The following is a 16768-nucleotide window of genomic DNA, read 5'->3' as shown; positions in this document are numbered from 1 at the left end:
CAACATTCACACTCTCATTCACACCTACGGCAATTTAGAGTCCTCAATTAACCTACCATACATGGTTTTGGAATGTGGGAAGAAACCAGAGGAAAACGTATAAACTCCACATTGGTAGGGCCAGTGTTTGAACCCCGGTCTTCAGAACTGTGATGCAGACCTTATATTCATTATTACAGAACCAAAACCAAGTGTCAGATATGCATTTGTTGTTTTTGTTGCACTTGTTTTTAATATATTTGAATAAAATTCTTTTGGGAATCGACAGTTCCTGCAATGTTAAGTGATACTACTTATATTCAATGTCCTGGGGAGACCGTGGTTTTGCAACATGGAAACTTTGTACTTTGGACTTTATTATAATACGTATACAGTCTATGGTTGAGAATAATTTTAAGTTGACGAAATTAAATTGGAACCTTGGAAACAACAGGCTACCCACTTCAAACAATGACTGCATATAATTTTCCACAGGAAAATACACTGTACAACAAGGGCAGGTAAATATTTGACGTTTCAGAGGGACAGAAGGGCAAAGACATTCCTAGATGAGATTAAAAAAAAAAAAGGTATATGTATAATAGTGTGTGGGTGTGTGTATATATACATATATATATATAATTATTCCTTCTTATTTGTAATTGTCATGTCATTGTTCAAGCCGCTTATCCTCACAAGGGTTGAAGGAAAGCTGGAGCCTATCCCAGCTGTCAACGGGCTGGAGGCAGGGTACACCTTGAACTGGTTGCCACCCAATCACATGGCACATAGAGACAAACAGCCGCACTCACAATCACACCTAGGGGCAATTTAGAGTGTCCAATTAATGTTGCATGTTTTCAGGATGTGGGAGTAAACCAGAGTGCCCGGAGAAAACCCACGGAGGGAAACAGTGCAAACTCCACACAGGAGCTAGGGCTGGGATTGAACCCAGGTCCTCAGAGGCTAAAGCTTTCTAGCTGCTCCACCATGCCACTCAGTGAATCATTTAACCTATAATTGAATGATCTGAATTAATAATGAAAACTCATTAAGACATTTTAAATCACCAATTTCAGCAGCATGAATGTGAATCCAGCAGTATCTGTCATGAGCAAGGCTGGACCACAGCCAAGAAGGGCATGGCCTGGCCACCGCTCCGAGCGATTTCATCTCTGACACCTGTCGCCGGTCACAGCTGTGTCACATGAGGCACTGTGATTAGGTAATGTATTTAAATTGGAGTTTTGTCACTGGTTTTTGCCAGTTCATTGAGTATGCTCTCCTGCATCCAGGGTTATGCCGCCACTGCACCATTATAGTCCAATCACACTTTTGATTATGGTCTTTAGTTGACTCATAGTTATTGGACATTGTTTCTTGTATTTTGGATCCTGCTTTCTTGGATTGTGCTGTTGTGCACAACTTCCATTCATAATAAAACCCACTGAACATCATGTCCTCGTCTTTGAGTCCTGCATTTGGGTCCGCCCCAGCACCGTTAGTTAGTGACAGAATCTGCCCACCGCTACTCTAGTAAAGTAGTAACATGAAAATCAAAAGCAATGAACAAGATGCTTACCTGCCTGCAGCCTCCTGCAAGAGCTGGTAGACGCTGATTCGGAGGGTTTCATTCTCAAAACCTTCCTGGATGAAATCCTTAAAAATCCTCAACTCTGCCGCCGTGACAGCCTCTCCCTCCGGGATCCGGGAAAGATCAAATCTAAATTGCTTTTGGTGCTTCTGGTGCAGAAGTTCTTGATCCTGATCAACTGTTGGCAAAAGAAAAATAGACATGGGGAAATACTTTATTTACACATTCTCATCAATCCTCCAACCAAAGTTGTAAATCAACATTTGGTTGAGGCTTTTATGTGCAATTTACAATCCACTCCATTAAAATAACACCATAATTCATGGTTTATTGTTTTTATCATATATCTCTTAAAGAGAAAGTTTGTCCCTTGTGAGGAAAGGTCAGGGCACTGTTAGATCCTAACCCGTCAGGGATGTCAAGATCTGTCAAAACCGTTAAAGACTCGAACAGTTCTCTGATGTGTGTCGCCTCTCCCCACATCTCGGAAGCGGCGCAGCAGGAAAAGAAAAACTCTCGCCTCAGTCTGCGACATGATTGATCTAAACATCACTTAACTCTGCCATACATGCCAAAAACACACTCGGAAACCCAATTTGGCTGCCACATGTGTAGACCACAAGAAAAGGCCTATTAAGGCGCTGCCCGGAAAACCACAGCTGCCAGTGTGCTTTTACAAACACATTCACATTAAGTATAGAAAGCCACAGAATTCATGTCGCTGCCAGATTGTGTACCACCCACACCCCCCCTGATCCATTTCCCATGTATCAGTGTCCCTCATTGTTGAGGATAGACGTCAAGCAGCAGTAGCATTGTGGTTTTTCTTCCCTGCCAAATGAAACCTGGCTCAGACTTTCCAGAAGAATGGTGGTCAGAAAAGAACCCAAAATTTCCTGACACTTCCCAGTGTTTTTGCAGCATTCGTCAACGGGTTTGTCCTTGGAAAGATCGCTGAAGGTCTCTCGTGAAGGTGTACAGAGCAGACCAGCACAGAGATCGTTCAGCTTTAAACGGCCTGCTGACATCATTGTAACACCATATAACACAAAAGCCTCCAGCACTTCAATTTTAATTTCAGTGCCCAAAAGGTCTCACACACAGTCTTTTAAAAACACTTCTAACGCAACACACACGCACAGTCTCAGTCGCGCTAAAGAGCTGAGCATTCTGAACCTTGCTAGTCATTTGTGTGACCGCAATTAAATGCTAGAGGGGGAACAGGGGGTATTTTTATGAAAGCAATAATTGCTTGTAAGGACTTGGCGTGTTTACGTTAGGGACCATTAGCTGCAAAGATCAGACCTCAGATATGCAAACTTCCCTCTCGAGGGATTTCAACACTTCAGTTTGCCTCTGACACTGTGGGGCCACACAGACATGGAGCTTCCATGAACCATTTCCGATTTCATGAGACATTTTTTTGAAGAAATACAATGAGTGGTTTTTAGACTTATTCCAGTGGTACCAGAACAGGAAAAAAAGCACGACTTTGCAAATTATTTGTGAAGACGTTAGCATATCAAACACATGGCTTGAAGCTCAGCCTTTTCATGCGGTCTATTACTCAAGAGAACACTTTACCCCCATTCACACCGCTGAAAGCTTGCATGTGTTGACAAGTTTGACAGCATTGCACAAACTCCAAAATGTTTTCTTACGGATTATCACAGTTACCAAAACGACCTTGTCAAAACAAATGTTCCCCGTATGCATACATCTGCTCCAGACAGTGTCTGTTTATTTAGGATTTGCAGCGATTCATGAAGTTTGACAATCAGTACATTTGCAGTGTCTAATCAACAAAGGTACTGCAAGGATGGACATCTTGGAAACCACTTGTTTTGGAGGGAGTCATCAGAATAAGAAAATTACAGTGATTTTCTTAACATGAGCCCCTCACATGATCCCTGACATCAGTTTAGCAGAACAACTGTTAATTCTTTATTTCTTGAAAAGCTGTTAAACCTGTCAGTATAGAAAAGTCCATACTGCACCCATGTGTATATTCAATACTACACACACAGATGTGCTGAAATCTCAAAGGTGCCTGCCAATAATACAAACACATTCTCCTCATAAAGCCATTCCAGCATAAGTGTGCTATGCAAGTACAACCAATTTGCACATTTTGTATTGTGTGAAGAAATAATGTTGACTGCTTTAAAAGACACTCTCTGACTCAGGCCAACGAAACATTTAAGCATAGTCCACCTGCAGGATAGACCTGCATCTGCTGGAAGCTGTGATCTTTACAGGGGAAATAATTAAATCCATTTAAGTCTTAAAGCCATCGTCTGGGGACCACCATGCTGCTCCAACACAATGAGGAGGGTCCAAGGTACAAGTGTAGAAAATCTTCAAAATGGGATAGTACGGTGTGCTTGAGAAGGGAAAACCTGTATTAGTGATATGTCTTCATATCTATTAAGAAGGCAAGCTCATATCATGAAAATATGTTTTAAACGCCTTTTCATATTATTCAAACAAGGTGTGTTGGCCTCTTTTCGATTTATGAAGCTCAGATGGCTCTTTATTTGTTTGTATAAGGTCAAACTCAATGACATTTAAACGAATGGATTAAGAGTATAAACATTTCCTGAAGATAAACTTCATTTCTTCCAAATTGGCCTTTAACCTTCCGCAAAGCCCTGAGGCAGAATTGCTGCAGGAATAAATGTAACATCCAGAGTGGCACCAAGTTGTCTATAGACTGAAGCCTTTGTTGAAACCCTGCTGGAAACTGGATTTAGATCCTTCCAAAAAAGTGAAAGCTACAAGTTAAAAAAAGGGCAAAACTAACTTCAGCAACACTGGAACTTCCCTGCAACGTCTGCCTCAGAGCTTTAAAGAACTTTGGGGGGTAAGAAGGCGGGAGGGGAATGTTTATACTGTCCTATCAGGCCCATTTTACTTCACACTTTAATTCAAAGGACGACATCTCCGAAGCATGCAACTCGTACGTCTTCCTCGCAGTCAAATGTTCTGCGTATGAATTATGAATATTGGCTTGGGCCTTGTTTAGAGTTTGAATTTTATTCCCATGCTTGCAGTGGATTTTTCCAGTTCTTGCCACATTCCAAAAACATCAAGCCCCCCACCCCCCCACCCCCGCCACAACCACCACCACCCACAAAGGAGAGGAATAGCACAGACTGTTGACAGGGACATAAAACACTGAAGTTACCCCAAATACGCCATTACGATCACTATGAGATAAAGTATGTTCACCCACTATAATTATTAGGAAAGAAGATTTACTCTTTACAAAATATAAGATTCACAAGGCTTATTTTACTCCAGTGTCACCTGGTGCATCCAATTCTGAATAGTCCACTGTGATTGACTGGTGACCAATCGAGTACTGTATATACTACCAGCTCTCATGGAAAATCAGCAGGGATATGCTACAGCTTTCCTTTGATGCTGAACGTGATGAGTGGGGGGGCGGGGGGGGGGGAGAAACACAAACGAATGAATTCAATTAAATTAAAATCTCCACTCCTCCATTCCACATTGCCTTGCAAATTATTTTAATCAAGAGATGATATGATTATCAATTTGCATTCTGGATTGAGCAATTAATATGCTGCTCTGTGAATTTATTTTAAAATAATAAATAGAAATATTATTTCAGGCGTGTCACTTGAACATATTTGGAACAATGGGAAAACGTTCATGCGATAAACTTACTGAGATTGACAAAACTCATCACCATGTCAGCATCATCCAGGAAGCGACTTTCCTGCAGGGTCAACGTGCTGGAAGCCTGGGGGACCAAATGGGGATTGAAGCTGGAATATCTCGTGTGCGGGGCGTCCGTCGAGGCAGTATTGTACAGGTCCAGCATGAACAATGGGGCAGCGTTGAGCCTTGTGTGAACTTGCGTGGGTCGCGGGCGATGAGGTAGCCCTAGGATGGAGAGGATCTCTCGCTGCATGTCCCTGCGCTCCTGGCTCCTCAGTCGACGGTGGATGAAGCTGGAGCGCACCTCGCTGTCCACGGAGAAGTTGGCGAAGGACACTTTCGTGGACAAGGCGCCACAGTTCCATGTTAGGAAAAGGACAAGGGTCCCCAAGGCGCATGTCGCAATTTGAACCATCTTTTTTTTAACCGTGTCTCTGAAAGATTTTGGTAATCGATCACATAAATATTCCAGGTAGAATATCAGATATCAAACAGAATAATCATCTCAGAAATGTCAATGAGCTGCGCGCACACACACACACACACACACAAAACTCCTTTCGCACTGTCCTCTCCTGTATTTCAGTTGTGTGCTTGTCTTTCTTATGACAATTTTGGAGCGCGTTTAGAGACCCTATGCAAGGGTAGGAGGGGCGGGAGGGCGGTGGTCAGGGTGGGATTAAACAGAAGATGAAGAGGTGAAGCGCATCTATCCTGTAATGTTGGAGCCTCGAATGAGGTTATCTCAAAGGGCAGTGACAGTTCTTTGAATGTATTTAGACCACTTAAACCCCTCTAAATCAGTGTTTTTGCCCATGTCTTGAAAAAAAAATTATACATATGAATTGAAAATTGACTAGTTTCTCACGATGCACTGTAGTGACACACTGGTTGCAACTCACTGCTATAAAGATTCCAAATAAATAAATAAGACCACATTCCCATCCATAATCAAGAGACTTCTTTGAACTGAAGCAACCAAGTCGGTCCCACCCTAATCATTGGGGGGCGGAGGGGGGGAGTCCTCCTCTGAGGAGTGATCAACTGCAGTTCAGTAGCATGAAGGGACTTGCCAATGGCCCCAGTGAATTAGTGCAACAATGTGCAAAGCACTCACTGTTACTTTAATAGGCGGATGATGGCTCAAGGCGTGGGGGATGAGTTGCTGGAGTGGAATCCAGATGAGAACGACTGCTAGATTCGAGGGTAATAACGGAATCAAATAATAATCATGAACTTGCAAAGTAATTACAAGTGCTATTGGCGATGTGTCGTTTTCATAATTTGATCGATAAAAGTAAAGACATGCGTCCAATGAGTTTTGATATCAAAAATCTATTGATTTTACTGATGAGTATTTGAATAATTAACAGGTGTTAAAAAGATAATAACTCTCAAGGGAGGAAATGTTATTCTTTGATTAAATGTATTTATCCTTCTGTGTCTGAAATGAAATGTTATGATTTGCAACATTTTCTGAAGATACTAATTACATGGTTCGATATATAAGAGTTTACTCGTATTGCTCAGTGTGATATTTCTACCAAACTAACCGCAAAAGAAGTATCTTTGTGTCCTCATAGCTCCTTTGTTGTCGTGGTCCTTTTGCAAATGGACCTTGTACTGTATATTCTGCAAGATGTCTTACCGTTAAATGGCACTAGAGGGAGCCCCAATTGTGTAATTGAAATACTATTATTACTATTTCTGTAATATTGAAATCTGTGATCTGAAGTGCCAAGACGTGTCAGCATTGAGTGCATTCACACAACAGCAGACAGCAAATTAGATGCTGACACTTCTGAGGTATCCATGAATCTGTGAAAGTGTCAGAACATTTTCATGTCTTTACCGTTATGAATATACAAAGACAAGAGTGTAATGAGTAGCTGGAATAACTGATGCAGTTTCACTTTCTTTCTCTTTACTATTACGCACTTTTGTCTTTGCTGTTACTTGACGTATATTTCAGTGAGCCACCACCATTTAGTGTGGATTGAATAAAGTTGTTCTTCATGAAGAAAAGTTGTCATTTTTTCTCATACACGTTCAAGAAATCTTGTTCTGCTTATATCTGCATTGGACTGCCATGGAATGAGGTCATTTATGTCTTCATTGCTTTTACTTTTACAAAGGATTCCCTATATTTTGCAAGAAACAATTCTCCACACATGTACGTCCTGTTTGTAAGATGACATTTTATGTTCCTCTTACCTTTCTCTTACTTTTCCTATATCAGCCAAAAATATGAAGAAAGTGTAATAACTACATAATTTTAAAAACGAAACTTTGACTGATGTCACAGTAAAAAATGTTCTTTTTATTGGTTATTGTGGTTTTATGGGTGTAATAGTTATATACATTTCTAAAATTCTCAAGAGTTTTTTTTATCACCATTAGAAACACAAAATACTAGAAATACCTTTGGGTGTGATGCAGTGCGGCTCTCCCCCACTACAAAATTATACCAAGATAATACCCAAATTCTTAAATGAGTGTCAATGTGTTAAATGTACCCATGAATATAAACTGGACAGTGATATACAATGCTGCTTGAAAGAACACTCCTGACATGGTGAATCTTTTTGTAAAAAAATAAATAAATAACACACAAACATGAAACTATTCTTGGTAAACATACATCCAAATCCCAATTTGTAAAACATAGTTTTCAAATAGTAGAAACACGTAACGAGTGATACATTTTTATTGTGTAATCTAACAAACAGGCATCACGGTGGATCAGCTGGTAAAGCATTGGCCTCACAGTTCAGAGGTCCCGGCTTCAATCCCGGACGCGCCTGTGTGGAGTTTTCTCCAACATTTCCAGAAACATGCAACATTAATTGGACACTCTAAAATGCCCCTAGGTGTGATTGTGAGTGTGGCTGTTTGTCTCCATGTGCCCTGCGATTCGCTGGCAACCAATTGAGGGTGTACCCGCCTCCTGTCCGTTGACAGCTGGGATAGCCTCCAGCACTCCCGGTGACCTTGTGAGGATAAGCGGTGAAGAAAATGGATGGATGGATGGATGGAATCCAACAAACGTCTTTTCCACAAAACTGGATAATTGTGTGTATGCAAAAGTATGTGAACCCCAGCTTCATCAGTTAAATCTAGTAGGTAAAAGACACAAGCTAAACATTTGGCTGCTTATTGACCAATGAAGTAAGACAGCTGGTAAAGGTTTTCCCCTGCACTAATTAATAAAGAAATAAGAGCACGGATAAGCGCAACCAAACCAACTATGGTCTCATCCAAATCAACATAACCAAGAGCAAAGGACACAATCAGGGACACGAAGAAAAGGGTATTGACAGCCCATCCATCTGGAAAGGGATGTCAGACTATTCTAGAACGATTCCAGGACAAATCTGCCCTTTGCAACTTTTCCAGAGAATACTTGGAAAAGATCAGTCACCGATGAAGTAGTGAAGGTGCAAGAAACATTCGATCAATTCCCGCTCAGTGACGGTGTCGATTTATGCCGTCGTCATTTGCCCAATTTTAGCTGGGATAGGCACAGGCTCTGTCGCAACCCTTGTGAAAGTAAGCAGCTTGAACAATGGGCATGGACATAGACTTGGAAAAGCCAGAGGCCTTCTGGAAGTCCCACTCGAGTCAAAATCACCACTACCATGTTTGGAGACAAGCCAGCACTACATATGAAGAAAAGAATTTCCTCTGGCGGCACGGTGGACAGCTGGAAAGCGTTGGCCTCACAGTTCTGACGTCTCGGGTTCAATCCCAGACCCGCCTGTGTTGAGTTTGCATGTTCTCCCCGTGCCATCGTGGGTTTTCTCCAGGGACTCCGGTTTCCTCCCACAACCCAAAACCATGCAACATTAATTGGGCACTCTAAATTGCCCCTAGCTGTGATTGTTAGTGTGGCTGTTTGTCTCTATGTGCCCTGGAATTGACTGGCAACCAGTTCAGGGTGTACCCCGCCTCCTGCCCATTGACAGTTGGGATAGGCTCCAGCACTCATTTAATGATTTGCCATGCAGTGAATTTTAATTTCTAACTATTAGAAGATGGCGTTTGTCGTTATTAAGAGTTCCACGCGTCTTCTTGGTAGGACACGCCCTGCTCTAAAATTACTGGCTCGGGTCACTATGATTGGCTGGTGAATCCCGGTAAAACTTGCCCCGCTGTAACGATGGATCGTGTATGACATATTTGGCGCCGTTAATGTTTGCCACTAACCTAACTCTAACCCTAATTCTAATTTTAACCGATCCCAAATTTTCTCCGCTCCAAACCTGACCATAACAAGCAACTCCTTACATTTGCGTAGCCTCCCGTTCATGTAGTAGCCAATCATGTTGTAGGAGGGCGTGACTAACCAGGAACGCGCGTGATCTTCCTAACAACACCTCCCAGCATATCTACGTCACCAAAGTGCGACATACAGCGCACAACAAGCGCCACATTTTTTCGTTGCGCTTAAAGATTCCGGTATATTCGGATCAACATCAGAGTCAGGTTTGAGATAAGACATTAACGTCTTCAGGGTACGTACAGTCATGGATAAAGCGTAGTCGGTGTCCTCTAAATAATGTGTTTGCCGTTGTCGCTCACTTGGGACCGGTCTGAAGGGAAGCTTTCTAACACGCAGCTAGCTAACGATTAGCTTGCTCTGAATTAGTCATATTTACCGTTGGCGTAAAACTCACACTTTATGTAAATAATCTTGGGAGAATATTAAAGAAGCCACATCCGTATTTGACGTTTGGTTGTTGTACATTGCGCCAACTCCCAAGTTTGTGGTGTAGTTCTAGTGAAATAATTAGTATCCCCTAGCGTCGACTACATATATTTGTAATTGTATTTTATTTATTTTTTCCTCATAAAAAGACGTGGCGAGGCAAAGTGCTTGGCTTCCTGACATATTTGTCTTTAAAATGCATGCAAGTTTTTTGGACCTGTCAAAATTGCTACCTATAGTTTGGATGATGACACGCCGGATGAGTGGACAGTAGGTGACTGTATTTTTTCCACCAGATACAGAATAGGGATTACTGTAATGCACCATGAGTTTATTTGGCACAAACTCCGGATTTGGAACAACTGGAACTGGTGTTTTTGGAAGCTCAACGGCTGACACACATAATCCTATGAAGGTAAAAAACTGGCCAGACTTTGCTTTCATTTCTGGGAGTGTTGAGAAAGTAGTTCAAATATATGTTTTTGTTGCGTGTCGCTCAGGATGTTGAAGTGACCTCCCCACCTGATGACAGCATTAGCTGTCTGGCTTTCAGCCCCCCCACCATGCCTGGTAATTTTCTCATTGGAGGATCCTGGGCTAATGACGTGAGTAAATCAGGATGTTTAAGTTTCAAGTATGTTGCAAGGCAGGTCTTACCATTTCCCCCCACCCTCCACTCAGCATTTATTTGTTAACAGTGACTAATATAGAGAATAGGGACAGTCAAATGTTTGGTTTGGCATTAGGTCCGATGCTGGGAGGTACAGGACAATGGACAAACAGTCCCCAAAGCTCAACAGATGCACACAGGTCCTGTGCTTGATACATGCTGGAGTGATGTAAGTTTTACCATCCTGGAGAGCTAAGGACTCTCTCTTGTGGATAAATAGAAAAATCTTAAATTTCTATTCTTTTTATCCAGGATGGGAGTAAAGTGTTCACTGCTTCCTGTGACAAAACAGCCAAAATGTGGGATCTCAATAGCAACCAAGCAATGCAGATTGCACAGGTAGTGTGGGATGTACTTTATATTTTATTTGGATCCAGTGCAGTATGTACAGCAGTATTCACGGGCTGGATTTACACTGCTTGATTGTTGTGAGAAAATATCAATTTTTATTCTTACAGGTTGCAAACTTCTGATACCCAGGACAGAATTAATAAAAAATTATTGGATGGTGCTGCATATGTAGAGATTAAAAACAGGTCTCTTCCAAATGTAAAGTCTGATATTAATCTCATACCATATTCCTCCACATAACTGACAGCTTGTAGTTTAAACTGTGTTTTGTAAGCATGTCTCTCTGTTGGTGCCATTTTTGATGATTCTTAGCCAAAACGATGTTGTTTTGCACAAAATACATACCAGCATTTACCTACCTTCTGGGAGACGTGCCTTTAGCGTCCTCTCCCACACCCACACTTTCCCCTGTACCAGGTATCTGGTAACGTTGATATTTACCACATTGAAATCACTGGGGGTGAAAGTCAGCCAAGGCCAACTAAGCAGTATGTAAAGTTTAATATAATATTTTTTCCCCTATTTTTTAAATGGTTATTTATTTTGTAAAATTATATTCATCCATATTGTCACTGCCCAGTGTTGTAGACTGCACATGTGCGTTGACTCGTGTTCCAGCACAATAAGCACAACCCTATGAGATACATGTCAACATGGTAATAGTAATACAGTATATATGTATGTTGTAGACGTTAAATTGGAATTGGGCACTTGGACTTGTAGTGTAAATCAACCCACAGAGGTAAAACGTAATCATCAGTCTCCTTTCTCACTCACATCTATTTACGTTCACAGCATGATGGCCCAATCAAGTCGATTCACTGGATAAAAGCACCAAACTATAGCTGTGTCATGACTGGCAGCTGGGACAAAACCCTGAAGGTGCGCTCACCCTCGTCTGCGCTTTTAAATGCATGCAGTAATTTTTCAACATTTCCTACATGACAGAGTCTTCTTGGTTTTATTCCAGTTTTGGGACACCCGCTCACCCAATCCTATGATGTCTCTGCAGATGCCAGAAAGATGTTACTGTGCAGATGTTGTACGTTGACTTGAAGGATGAGGCTATATATCCTCAGCTCACAAATGATGTATTGATTTGTTTTTCATAGTGCATCTGAATATCTCTGCAGGTTTACCCCATGGCGGTGGTGGCCACAGCCGAGCGGGGCCTGATTGTTTACCAGTTGGAGAACCAGCCGTCGGAGTTTCGCAGACTTGAGTCTCCTCTTAAGCATCAGGTAAGTACTGTTTATCATTGTTAAGGAACATGTAATGAGTATCTATGGCTTTTATTTAACTCCGAAATGTAATATTCTGAATATATGTCACTTTTAACTCTAATATGGCTTGTAGCACCGCTGTGTGGCCATATTCAAGGACAAGCAGAACAAGCCAACTGGCTTTGCACTGGGAAGCATTGAAGGACGTGTTGCTATCCACTACATAAGCCCTCCAAACCCGTAAGCATCAAAACTGTGGCTGTTTTTTGTTTTATAATAGTATCTCATAAGTGACTTAATATTTTTCCTAATACATGATTAAAAATGTCATTGATGCCATCAAATGCACAAGCCGCAATCTTGATTCAAATGTATTTACCTGCTTTCTTTCAGAGCCAAAGACAACTTCACCTTCAAGTGCCACAGGTCAAATGGAACCAACACAGCCACCCCACAAGACATCTACGCTGTAAGACTTAAATTTTTACTATGGTTTACATTACAAGATGGCCGCCACAACTCACTTCACTGTAGGAAGCTGCAGTAATGGGACCTTACCTGTGAAATGTTGCTGTCTGCTGCGACCATGTCAGCATTCTCACTTGTGATACTTGGATCAAATCAAAACGGGCAATTTGTAAATCTCTCTGGCATAAAGATTTGCCTGGAATTGATTTCATGTGTATTGAATTTTTAACTCTAAAATGTTGCTTTGCTGTCATTATCCGACATGACTCAATAGTTTTTGTATTAAAGTTTGTATATGGATAAAACAGGAGCAGACCAAAGCAGCAGAAATAATTTCATTTATGTTTCTCTAAAGTTCTTTCAAAATCACCTCACAAAATTAGTGACTCAACGAAATGAAAATTATTTGATCGAAATCTCCCCCAAAAAATGAAAAAGAAAAACTCAAGGCCAAAAACAGCAAGGTGAAACACTCAAATGTTATGTCAATTATTAGTAAAAATGTATCATATAGGGTTATGACTGCAGAACATTTAACATGGAAATTCACTTTTCGAACAATTTGTCCAAAATTCCATAGATTGTAAATTACGTCAAGAATGTTACTTTGAGAAAGTTGTTGCAGTATATTTTGTAATAGGGTGGAGAAAGAATCTGCATACTGTTCAACTGCGCAACAGTTATTACTGTAAAAATGTAATCATTTATAAATTATGGATTCAACATTTGTTATTTCAGTGTACAGTATTTCTTAAGGCCTCTTTATACTCCTGCGTTCGTGCAGCCAATTACACCCTCAGTGTGACCGATTTTTCAGCATAATTAAATGTATCGTCTGGTTATCTAGATCCATTTTTTTCTAGCACTGTTTCATGGTCGCCATTGTTGCTGCTCTGTTCCTTGTTACGGAAAGGAAAGTAAAAACGGCTTCCGGAAATGTCAAAAAATGCTGAGGAAACTCCACCCTGTGGCCTCCTACCCAAAACCTCCCGTACCAACACCCCCGACTTAGAGAGGACCTACAGTACATTTTCAAAACTGCGCACGTGGGTTACATTCGACTATAAAGACAAACTGCGTGCGGGATAGGGGCAGTGACGTCAGTGCAGTCGCCATCCTTGCAAGTATAAAGAAGCCTTTAGGATTGTCTGCAGTGGGTGTTTATCAATTAACCCTTAGGTAGCAGCATCGCACTTAAACATGCACAGTTTCCCAGAAACCAAGACACGCAGCACAAACTTGACTTCATGTGGAACAAATATAATGCTGTGATGTGTGAATAAAGAAATACATATGTAAATATAATAACATAATACCGATTCTTGAGTGCCACACTGTGCAAAGCCATCTCTCCAGCTCAGGCAGCAGCAACCGGCCCGCTGTCAAACTATTTGTGTGAGCCCTTATGCACCGATGCTAGCTAATGTAAACAAGCCCCTATGAACACTTTCAATTTTGGCTGTGAATGACAAAGTAAGCCCCACCCACAGAGCGAAAAAAAGAACACAAGCCCTTCAACTGCCACCATGATCGCGCCGCAGCTTTTTGTTGTTGACGTAACAGGGGCCACACGGAAGTGCGATTCTGTTTAACGTGATACATGCGAGGAATCCAATGGAAGTAAATTTAAAAATTGGTTTATTGACGCATGAAGCTGCTGTGTTACAGAAGGAATGAAAGCAAGTGAGCAAGTCAATATGGATGTTCTTTTTAACCAGGTCAATGCAATCTCCTTCCATCCCGTTCACGGAACTTTGGCGACGGTCGGCTCAGATGGTCGCTTTAGTTTTTGGGACAAAGACGCCCGCACCAAGTTGAAGACGTCTGAGCAGCTCGACCAGCCCATAACAGCCTGCTGCTTTAACCACAATGGCAACATCTTTGCGTATGCTTCCAGCTATGACTGGTCAAAGGTAAGATGTCTTAAAGCTGATTGGGGGAAAAAGGTTTATTTTACTACACTAGAAAACTTTGAAATGTGACTAATAAGTGTGAGCTTTCTGATTTCCTTAGGGCCATGAGTACTACAACCCCCAGAAGAAGAACTACATTTTTTTGAGGAATGCTGCTGAGGAGCTGAAGCCTCGGAACAAGAAATGGTGAGAGGCAGGCAACGACTGTCCATTAGCCTGGATACTGTGTTCAGCGGATGGGAGCCTCAATTCCTCTATGCACGTGGCCGACATCGGGCCGTTGTGACCACCCCACAGCCCCTAGCATGCATGGATATGAGTAGACATTGATTCCAAGTCCCTTCTTCATTAAGGAGAGAGTCTAGCAAATAGCTTCATTGGGAATAGTGCTTTTCACAAATGACTAAATCTCTGATAGCTTGTGTGGTTTCTGCATCTGTGGTGTGTATAAGCTGGCTTTGCACCTCTACAATGAGTGGATTGACAATGAAGCTTGCAGGTTTTTAAAAGTGCCTTTACAGTAAGGGTTAGCCTCACTTGTTAAATGTTGTTTGGCTATTTTTAAAAACATTAATCAAAATAAAGATACCTTTATATTACTATTATAATAATCATTCTAAAATCATTGCATGTGAACAGGCAATATTTGTGTGACAATCACCATTTTTGTACTGTTTATTCTGTAGTAGATGGTACATAAATTATTTAATAAAGAGCCTCAAATAAACTGTATTCACTGACTGCCTCCTCTCCTGTTTTTAGATTCTTCTTGCCAAGTCGCATCTGGTGTGGGGAAACGCAGACAACCAGATGCTTTAGTGAGCGTATACACTCAAGAAAGACTCCTACCTTTCAACAAACACCTGGATCAGCTGCTGTGATGCTGCTTCCTGTCCATGGACCAATCAGAGGCCTACACATCCCAGTGCCAGTGACAACTGCTTGGAAACCTGTCATAAGTTTGCCTACATATGGATGGTTTGTAATTCACTTACATCTATGTTTTTCTTATGTCTCTTGTTTTTTTTTTTTTTTTTTACACTTCTCCAAAGACTGTCCATTTTTACTTTGTTGTTACTCTGTGGTTTATCTTTGAATGGAATTGCGATGTAAAATAAACAAGTGATACAGATACTTTGATTTGAATGCATGTATTATGCATCCATTTATTCTAAATACTTCTTGTGTGATTTTGGGTCATAGGTGAGCTCGAGACTATCTCGGCTGACTTTGGGCAAGAGCTGGGGTAGATTTGACCTCTGAACATCAGATCTGTGAGACAGATGTGATAACCACTAGTTCAAGCTACTGCCCATTGTGTTTATTCTAAAAGAAATCAGGTAGGCTCATTCATAATAGTATACTAAATTGATCTTATTTCTGCAATAAACCTGTTGCTGAATGTCACCTAATGTGGTCCCAAATTCGATCGTCTAAATGTTTTGGCTTTTCACACTTATGCTTGTGTCATGCAAGTAGACCAGCAGATGGAGCATGTTCTCTGTTTAAGTTGAACTGGTGGTGTGAGGTTAGGTCAAAGACTTTCTTTTTTTTTTTTAAAAGGACATGAGATCAAAGAAGATTCTTTGTCAAATCTGTATCCTTTTAACTTGGGGATACGCAGCTGTAAAAGTGGGGTGTGGGTTGCCACAGGGATAAAAATGAAGTCAAAGTGGTAGCAACAAAGGCCATGTGTGAAAAGTGAACAGGGTCCCAGAGCACATGGTGTGAATTAAATGCCATTTTATTGAGGTTATTAGAGTATCACCTCTCTGTGAGCTTGACCCTTGGTACTTAGCAGTGGGACTCCAAGTCGCCAAGGGCGGGAAGATTTTTCTGCGACTGGAATTCACCGTCTCCTCTGAATGGCCATGAGAGCAACTGGCACCACTTTCCTACACCACGTGCCTCCTTGGTGTTAAATGTAAATCCTCAGCCCATTGCACCACCTTCAGTTCAAGCAGCTGTTTGAAAGTTCTGTACCAAACAAGATCCATGATCCCTAAAAAGTGCACCTGGCTCCGCTATAACAAGATGAGAGATGACTAATTAGTGCCCTGCAATTGGCTGGCAACCAGTTCAAGGTGTACCCCACCTCCTGCCCGTTGACAGCTGTGATAGGCTCCAGCACACCCGTGAACCTTGTGAGGATAAGCGGCTAAGAAAATGGATGGA

General features: G+C 41.5%; 2 protein-coding genes across 4 annotated transcripts; one reads left to right on the top strand and one right to left on the bottom strand.

The window, feature by feature from the left end:
* Nucleotides 1-938: 938 nt before the first annotated feature.
* LOC133507306 (bone morphogenetic protein 7-like) lies at nt 939-5816 on the bottom strand. Its single transcript, XM_061832212.1, has 3 exons — nt 5267-5816; nt 1562-1751; nt 939-993 (listed from the first exon to the last, which is right to left on the bottom strand). The coding sequence occupies exons 1-3, from the start codon at nt 5673-5675 to the stop codon at nt 939-941; spliced, it is 654 nt and encodes a 217-aa protein (XP_061688196.1). The 5' UTR covers nt 5676-5816.
* A 3801-nt stretch (nt 5817-9617) lies between these two features.
* Nucleotides 9618-15862, top strand: rae1 (ribonucleic acid export 1). 3 transcript variants are annotated; one of them, XM_061833656.1, is made up of 13 exons: nt 9618-9774; nt 10265-10383; nt 10469-10573; nt 10715-10807; nt 10891-10977; nt 11785-11871; nt 11960-12031; nt 12123-12230; nt 12346-12452; nt 12606-12681; nt 14399-14593; nt 14694-14779; nt 15356-15862. In XM_061833656.1, coding segments are annotated over exons 2-13 (1107 nt in total). In that variant the 5' UTR covers nt 9618-9774; nt 10265-10293; the 3' UTR covers nt 15357-15862. The 3 variants fall into 3 exon arrangements, with proteins under 3 accessions (XP_061689640.1, XP_061689638.1, XP_061689639.1); XM_061833654.1 differs by lacking the exon at nt 15356-15862 and having other exon boundaries at nt 14694-15299; XM_061833655.1 differs by lacking the exon at nt 15356-15862 and having other exon boundaries at nt 9658-9774; nt 10271-10383; nt 14694-15302.
* The last annotated feature ends 906 nt before the right edge of the window (nt 15863-16768 follow it).

Source organism: Syngnathoides biaculeatus, chromosome 10, assembly GCF_019802595.1.
Source record: "Syngnathoides biaculeatus isolate LvHL_M chromosome 10, ASM1980259v1, whole genome shotgun sequence".
In the NCBI taxonomy this organism is placed as follows: Eukaryota; Metazoa; Chordata; class Actinopteri; order Syngnathiformes; family Syngnathidae; genus Syngnathoides; species Syngnathoides biaculeatus.
This window is presented reverse-complemented; position numbering and strand designations above follow the sequence as displayed.

Excerpts from the sequence above, each read along its gene's own strand:
- LOC133507306 (XM_061832212.1), bottom strand. The coding sequence starts at position 5,675 with ATGGTTCAAATTGCGACATGCGCCTTGGGGACCCTTGTCCTTTTCCTA. Across the intron at positions 1,752-5,266 it reads GATGAGTTTTGTCAATCTCA|TTGATCAGGATCAAGAACTT; the intron begins GTAAGTTTATCG and ends TTTTGCCAACAG. Across the intron at positions 994-1,561 it reads TTGCAGGAGGCTGCAGGCAG|GTTAAATGATTCACTGAGTG; the intron begins GTAAGCATCTTG and ends ATTCAATTATAG.
- rae1 (XM_061833655.1), top strand. The coding sequence starts at position 10,294 with ATGAGTTTATTTGGCACAAACTCCGGATTTGGAACAACTGGAACTGGT. Across the intron at positions 10,808-10,890 it reads TTGATACATGCTGGAGTGAT|GATGGGAGTAAAGTGTTCAC; the intron begins GTAAGTTTTACC and ends CTTTTTATCCAG. Across the intron at positions 12,453-12,605 it reads TACATAAGCCCTCCAAACCC|AGCCAAAGACAACTTCACCT; the intron begins GTAAGCATCAAA and ends GCTTTCTTTCAG.